This window comes from Onychostoma macrolepis, chromosome 01, assembly GCF_012432095.1.
Source record: "Onychostoma macrolepis isolate SWU-2019 chromosome 01, ASM1243209v1, whole genome shotgun sequence".
NCBI lineage: Eukaryota > Metazoa > Chordata > Actinopteri > Cypriniformes > Cyprinidae > Onychostoma > Onychostoma macrolepis.
Window position 1 is genome coordinate 27,326,238 of NC_081155.1, and position 8,232 is coordinate 27,334,469.

General features: G+C 37.8%; 2 protein-coding genes across 2 annotated transcripts; both read left to right on the plus strand.

Annotated features, from left to right (window-relative positions):
• Positions 1–605: 605 nt before the first annotated feature.
• On the plus strand, positions 606–3,855 carry LOC131543945 (uncharacterized). The gene is made up of 3 exons (XM_058781778.1): positions 606–822; positions 1,552–2,832; positions 3,509–3,855. Exons 2-3 carry the CDS (start codon positions 1,557–1,559, stop codon positions 3,853–3,855), a joined length of 1,623 nt encoding a protein of 540 aa, XP_058637761.1. The 5' UTR covers positions 606–822; positions 1,552–1,556.
• Positions 3,856–4,583: 728 nt separating this feature from the next.
• Positions 4,584–7,979, plus strand: LOC131540543 (sterile alpha motif domain-containing protein 3-like). Its single transcript, XM_058775534.1, has 4 exons — positions 4,584–5,324; positions 5,413–5,565; positions 6,742–6,840; positions 7,031–7,979. The coding sequence occupies exons 1-4, from the start codon at positions 4,743–4,745 to the stop codon at positions 7,331–7,333; spliced, it is 1,137 nt and encodes a 378-aa protein (XP_058631517.1). The 5' UTR covers positions 4,584–4,742; the 3' UTR covers positions 7,334–7,979.
• Positions 7,980–8,232: the final 253 nt, after the last annotated feature.

The following is an 8,232-nucleotide window of genomic DNA, read 5'->3' on the forward strand; positions in this document are numbered from 1 at the left end:
GGGATATATCTCTGGGGGTCATCTGGGTGTCCTGGTCTCCGCTGACGATCAGGGCTGTAGACATCATCTCTTGGTGCTGATCCACCATCTGACTGAGAGAACACATAGAGACTGAGAAACAGACTAGGAAAGAAACAGACAAATATTAGCGTAGATGCCATTCTACTTACGATGTAACGAGTACATCGTGTGTTATGGGGAGTGTTCCCGGTTCCGGTTGATCTAATTAATGCAGCCTAACAATCCTTTAAAGGATTTGAATAATAGAAGCGTATTAGTGTGTTATGTGTAAGCCAGGCTACACTGTAAAAAGTAATTCTGTGGGTTTGTAGATTTCATGAAAATTAATATGTAAACTTTATTTAACAAAATTAATTTCTTGTTTTTTCGACAGTTTTTTGCATTAAAATGATTTAAAAATGACTGGGATAAAATCTACTAAATTTTGTTGTTAAAGATTTAGTTATTATTTTTGAATAATTCCAAATAGAGAGATTATTGAATGAATCCAAATTAATGCAAATGAGTTGTTTTCAATTTACAAGCATTTCCTGTTAAAACGTGCGCTTAAGCAAGCAGCTCTCAAACAGGAGGTACACATGTAATGGAGATGCTGCTGCAGACAAATGATTTCCGATTGCGCAATATTTTTTTATTTGCTTAGTTCTTAATACAAGACACTGTTTAATGTCAAAGGGCAGCTGTAAAACTATTCACCAGTCGAATAGTTTCAGCTCACGAGGCCTGCACTGGAGTTATCCGATGACAACCTTGTGGAAAATCTCGTCAGTGCTCTTTTTCAACGTTAAATTCCTGACAAAGGTAAGGAAGATTTAATTTATATGATAAAAATAACTTGTAAATTGTTGAAGTTGTCTACATGATGTAATGTGAACGTCATTTAAAAATATTGACGGTAGTGCAACGTTAATAGGGCTCGTGAATAATAAGGCAACTAAATACATTAAAGTAACTCGTCAATATGTTTAAAGATTACTATTTTTACTGTAAATTGTAATGGGGAACGAGCAACATTATGTTTAAAAATGGCCGTTGAGTCACATTTGTACGGAGCACAGCACATGCAGGGGAGGGGGGAATGCTAATTTGCATAACGTTACTATTATCCACATGTAGTGCTGGCTTCGTACATTTGAACGTGTTGCTCATAAAGTATGGGAAATCGTGTTTTACACCGATTTATGGCTGAAGTGGATAACTATTTAGCGCTGCTGTTGAATAGTGTGCATGCCTTTCCCAGCACTCGCATGCACTTAATCCCTTACATTGATGTAATACAATTAATAATCCCTGAACATAAATGTATTTTGTTGCGCAGTCTAGTTAATTATTAACTTCAAAAATGAATCAATACTTTAAACTAGAAGTGAAAATAAGCATTGTGTGTGTGTATATATATATATAATTTTACCGTGCATATTTTCACTAGTTTAAAGTTTTAAATCATTTTTTAAGTTAATACTTACCTAGGCTGTATATGTTTTCCAGTATCCATTAAAATGTGAAATGTACTCGTGTCTTTTTTAATAGGTGCAATGAAATGGAGCTGTAAAGTGTGCAGGTATAACGCAACAACGAGAGGTGACCTCTTACAGCATTACAGACTACAACATTGGCCATCTGGAACCTCAGTGGCGTGTCTTCATTTGGATTGTCCATGCTCCTTTAAAACGTGGACTGCTCTCCGCACACATCTGTCAAGGTATCATACACAAGATGAAGATAGGAAGCCAGAAGTAATCCTCTCTCTTAAGTGTGTGCTTTGCTCAAGTATATATACCAATGAAAAGGAATATTTTCAACATCTTGGAAATCATTTGAAGAGTCACGAAACCACAGAGTGTGTGTTTATTGGATGTGCATTTAAGACAAATATATATGGGACATTTTTTACTCACAAAAGCCGTAAGCACAACCCTCATTCACTTGAGGACTTCAAGCCAGATGTAATTGGGAAACATCAAACTTTACCAAATGAAACTGATTTGATCGTGAGTGACCAGACTTGTGAAGACACCGGACCAAACCAATCAACAGAGAGCTCAAAAGAAATTATTAGAACAATTGGTTCACTTCTTTTAAAGTTGGAAAGTGTTTACAATGTTTCTAGTAAATGCATTGACGAGCTGGTAGAAGAGCTTAATTTCATTTGCACCGCTTCTGCTCCCGTTATCCAACAAGTTGTTCATAGAAGTTTAGAGAAGTACAGCTGTGCTGTTGAGGAGGATGTAGTTACTGAATTGGTGGAAGAACTGTGCAAGTCGCACCCTTTAAGCAGTGCACTAGGAGTAAATGGGCCCTTTGGTTCTTCATTTAAGAGAAAAAAATATTTAAAGGAACACTTTGATATTGTAGAGCCTGTGGAATACATTCTCAACTCACACGAAAAGCTAAGCTTTCAATATGTGCCCCTTCTTCAGACATTACAGCATATATTGGCCAAAAAATATTTAGCAGATGCTGTTTTGAAAATACTGCCCTGCACATCCACTCAGTATGAATCATATCAGAATGGCACACATTTCAAGAACAATGAATTTTTCTCTGAAGAACCACGAATTTCTTTAATTCTTTATATTGACGATTTTGAAGTTTGCAACCCGTTAGGGACGTCACGAAAGAAACATAAGATTACGGGAGTGTACTGGGCACTTGCAAATGCACCACCTGAAGTGCGCTCCACACTAACTGCGATACATTTAAGCATTCTCTGCAAAGCCGTGGATGTTAAAAGATTTGGTTATGAAGCTATTTTAGAGCCACTTCTGAAAGAACTTTCTGTCTTAGAACAGGAAGGAGTTTTTGTGCCCAGTGCTGGAAAAAACATTAAAGGAACCGTATATTGTGTTGCAGCTGACAATCTCGCTGCGCATTTTCTTGGTGGACTTGTCGAAAGTTTTACTGGTCCTTACATTTGCAGGTTCTGCCTGGGACCACATTCTGAATACTGTCAAAAGCAGGGACGAGAATTTCAAAAGAGAACAAAAGAAGACCATGAATTGCATGTCAAGACTATAAAAGAAAATCCCACATTACTACATTGTTATGGTGTCAAGACAGCTTGTCCATTGACAGAAAAGCTGAATCACTTTCATTTTGTTACAGGATATCCTCCTGACTTACTCCATGACTTTTTGAAGGCATAGTTCCTTCAGAATTAGCACGTTGCCTTTCTGTTTTCATTAACAATAGGTATCTGACACTGTCAGAGCTAAATGACCTGATAAAGAAATTTCCCTTCAAGTTTTCAGATGTTGTCGACCGTCCCCAACCCATCCCAGAAAATTTTGCAAGTCGTTGTAGCATAGGAGGAAACGCTCATGAGAATTGGGCACTCATAAGGTCATTCCCACTGCTTATTGGATCAAGGATTCCTGTGATGACCCAGCATGGCAAATACTTATGACATTGAAAGACATTGTAGAGCTCACATTGACTCCTATCCACACGTGTGAAAGTCTAGCTTATCTTGATTTCAAAATTTCAGAGCACCGTCAGAGATTGCAAGAAGTTTTCCCTAACCTGAAACTGACACCAAAACACCACTATCTGGAGCACTACCCTGCTCTGATAGAAGCCTTTGGTCCTCTAGTTAATGTATGGACTATGCGCTTCGAGGCCAAACATAGGTTCTTTAAACGAGTAGTCAGGTTCACAGGTAACTTCAAGAATGTTTTGTTGTCACTTTCAACAAAGCATCAGATGATGATGGCCTACCATTGGCAGAGAAATACCAGTATGTCTGCCCTAAGTGTCAGCAAAGTGTCATCCGTGCCTCTGGAAGTTCTAGATGGTAGAATCCAAGAGTCAGTTAAGGAACTGTTCCTCAACTAACCAGCATACAGTTGTCAAATGCTGTAACTTACTATGGGACACGGTATTCTGCTGGAATGATCATGCCATATGGTTCCACTGGAGGACTCCCTGATTTTGTAGAGATTTTACAGACAGTGATTTTGGAAACCAATCTCTACTTCATTGTGAAGAAACTCAGTGCCTGGTACCTGGAGCATTTTAGGTCTTTTCTGTTAGAAAGCAGTGGGGAATTGATTTTTGTTCATCACCATAGCCTTCAAGATCACTATCCACTGGCATCTTATACTGTGGAGGGAAAGCGCATGGTTACACTGAAAAGACACATTTGTTGCAGTTTAGCATAATAGTGAGTTGCTTTATAACTGCAGTTGTCCAAGACAACTCTTATTTAAATTTCAATCACCAACACAGCATTATATGAGTGTCAGTGACTTGTTTTTCTTGTTTCTTCAGGTAACCAATCATGGATTCAGCAGCCCTCAGGGTAATCTTTGACCACAGGATAGAGAAGATAACATTGCCATCTGGAATACCAGAGTCCTTGGAGGAGTTGCACTCAGCTGTCAAGCAGGCTTTAAATATTACAGATGATATCAGTCTTCAGTATATGGATTCAGATTTTGAGGATTTTTTTACTCTTCACTCCACAACTCAAATTCAGCACAAATCCACCAAAAGGTTGTGACTGTCGCACCAGTAGTTCTTACTTTGTTTTCACCCAACGAAGCGGTGATATCACAGAGCAGTGCCTTGATACGACCACCTCCACGTGTACTACCATACAGGACTTCTCTGACACAACAGACTCCTCTGCAAGCACGGTCATCCTGTCACCAAGCAGCAGCCCAGAAAGGAAGCCCTGGCCAAAAGAATTCATCATTCCACAGTTCTCTGTTGAGACTGAAATGGTTCTTGAAAGAGCCAATGAAATTTACAGAAAAGATGGGACAGTGCTAACTACCCCAAATGTCAAGTCAGACATACTTGAAAAGCTAGCTCAGGCCATTTTCACGTACACTGCATATCCGTCCTCCCTTCAGATTATTTCCGCAGCTGAAGCCCTTATAAAGGCACACCCATGTCTGACAGATCAAGGGAGCTTTTCAGGCCTTTATGCATGGCAGATGAGCATTAAATACAAAATGGCTAACTACCGTACAAAACTCAGAGGTTTTGGCATTCCTGAGGTCACATGCAATGCTCTAAAACACAAACACCCAGATGACAGAAAGTCTGCAAAAAATGTTAAAAAGCCAAGAAGAGCTGAAGTCAACTACCTCCCTTCTTACCCAGTGGGTGAAGATGAGAAGACTTTGGAAAAAGAGAGAGAAGAGCTGGTCTCAGAATTAAAAAAAAAGAACAATGAAGAGATTATAAAGGAAAAGATGAACAAAACATTTGCACACAGACGACATGAAATCATTAATCAATGTCCAAGTGTGCAAGATATAAAGGAACGATGGCCAGCCCTGTTTCAACCTTCTCAAGTGAGTTGCTATATGTTTAGAGACATAATGTATCTAAAGTCTGTTCTGTAAACTGTTTCTTAAATTAATTTGTCATTCCATATTTCAGGTGACTGCAGAATTTCAAAGAATAACCACCGTGCAGCTGGAACCTAAATTTATGTCCTCATTGGATCTTCACACTCCCAAGCTGCTGACACTGTTTCGTGCCAAAGGAGGAGTACTTGGACAAAGACTGAAAACGGAGATGGAACTACTGAAGGTAAAGTTTATAATGAAGCATGTAAGCCATTTGTTTTCCAAGTTATTCTATGTAAGGCTGCGTGGAATCTGTTAAAGGGTTAGTTCACCCAAAAATTCAATTTCTGTTAAGTACTCACCCTCTTGTCGTCCCAAACCCGTGAGACCTTCATTTGTCTTCAGAACACAAATTAAGATATTTTTAATGAAATCCAAGGGTATCTGATCCACACATAGGCAGCAACGACATTGCACCTTTTAAGGTCCAGAAAGGTACTAAAGACATTGTTAAAACCATTGACGTGACTATAGTCGTTCAACCTTAATATTATGAAGCGACAAGAATACTTTTTATGCGCAAAAACAAAACAAAAATAATGACTTTATTCAACAAATTCCTGTCTCCTGTCATATGCTATGCTATTTTCGTTGCAGAGCTTCAGTGTTTATGTCTGAACATGGGCTCAATATTGGCCGGCTCCAATACTGAGCTACCATTCGGACGTAAACACTGAAGCTCTGCAACGAAAATTGGGACGACGTGGGTGAGTACTTAATGATAGAAATGTCATTTTTGCGTGAATTAACCCTTCAATCTTGTTTTCTTCAGTAAATTTAAAGGGATCCAAAAAGCATTATTTTACACATATTTTACATATCTAAAAGGCGCTGTTTAGTTTTGGTTGATTTTGATTGGTTAGCTGGCCCAGTGTGTTGCGACTGTTTAGAGCAGTGGTTCCCAAGCACGTTCCTGGAGGCCCCACAACAGTGTACAATTTGCATGTCTCCTTTGTCTGACACACCCACATCAGGTCTTGGAGTTGCTACTAATGAGCTGATGAACTGAATCAGGTGTGTTTGATTGAGGAGACATTCAAAATGTGCACTGCTGGGGGGCCTCCAGGAATGTGGTTGGGAACCACTGGATTAGAGCATGTTCGGTAAATGTCACGTCCCTTACCATAACAGCAAGCTCTAGTCACATTTAAATATTAAGGATGGCATCAATTTCAAACAAATTCAAGCCTGATTCAAACTAAAGAATGTTAACAAACAAGAGGATTGTGCAGAACAGATTCCATGCACACTTTGCAAGCAGATTTCACAATCACCTATTGACATTATTGCACCACTATTTTACACCACTAAATTAAAGAAACCAAGGAGGAGATATCATTAATTTATTTATTTCTTTTAGGATGAGCATTGTTCTGTTGATATGAAAAGAGAGGTGGTCATCCGCTGCATGACTGAATTCCTTGGGGAACATGCAGGAGATCTCATCAAAGAATTCAACGTATGCCATCTTAATTTTAATATACCAGATGTGTGAATTTAAATCAATTATTGTTGGTTACTTAACCATAATATTGTTGATTGGACTTAACTTGTTTGATCAGTATTGTAAGATACAAATAGAGTTTCAGATTTTCTCTTTTGATCAGTATTTCTTAGGTTTTGGGTCTCACTGCTGTTTATGGTTGCAGGACAATGAAGAACTGACAGGAATTGAACCGCTTGTGATGGCAGTAATTGTGACCAGGACAGGAGCTTCAAGTGACAGTCCAAAGGACACTGGAATTGTTATCGAGGGCGTGAAAGTCCTCAAAGGCCTTGAAGGTGTTCCCAGGGCTTGCTGTGTCCTTCTTGGTTTGACCTATGCATTGAATCTCCATTATCCCAAGCATCTAAAGTATACCTTTGAGGTATTTCAGAAACTTCTCCTGGAGCTGGATGCTTCAAAGCTGTCAAACAGAGTCCAGTCCCTCAGATCTAAACTGCTGTCTTAAAACAGATTTGAAGCATCAAGCTTATTTTAAGTCCAATTGCAAAAGTTTGCACTGCTGTTTTAAACTGAGAATGTTATTCGTTTAACTAAATTCCAGTTGTTCAAATCTACAATGTTTTGAGGTGAGATTGTTATTCGTTTAACTAAGTCCAGTTGATAAAATCTATAGGCTGTTTTAAAATGAGATTATTAGTGTAATCTTTTCTGTGGTTCAATGTTGCCGAAAAAGTCACACTTTCTTTTGTTTTGAAAACATGGAAACCTTGTTTTTTATATTTATTTTATTTTAAACAATGCAACTGCATTGTGTATTTTGAACAGTTTGTGCCTAAAAAGAGACAAATTTGCACTTTTTGAATTGATATGCCTTAATGTAATTGGAAAAAAAGATGCAGTTCTGTTGGTAAAGAATAGTGAATGTTCACATTGATAATTCTAATAAATGCTATTTTTGTGACCTTGTTGGCAATAAAAGGAGTTTGTAATTCATCTTTGATGTCTATGTCTGTTATACCTACAATCAGATTTAATTAAATTATTTTAATTAATCCACTCATTAAAAATGATAATACCAACTTAATTTTGTGTTAAATCAAATCAATTCCATTAAGTAGTATTCATTAGCATAGTGGGGTTTTTTGTCCAAGGAAACCAATATTTTTGTTTAAATTTTACTTAATTATTTTGTGTGATTTACTTGCAGTTACTCATTTTGAATGGTTGATTTGGAAGGAGCTCATTTGATTAATTCCAACTCAATTCTTAAGTGTTGTTGAATTTAATTAATAACATTGCTTGTAATCTGTTGCCACAATTTTATTGAGTAGATATAGGGTATTATTTTTTACAGTGTAAAGAGATGGGTCTTTAATCTTGATTTAAACTGACAGAGTGTGTCTG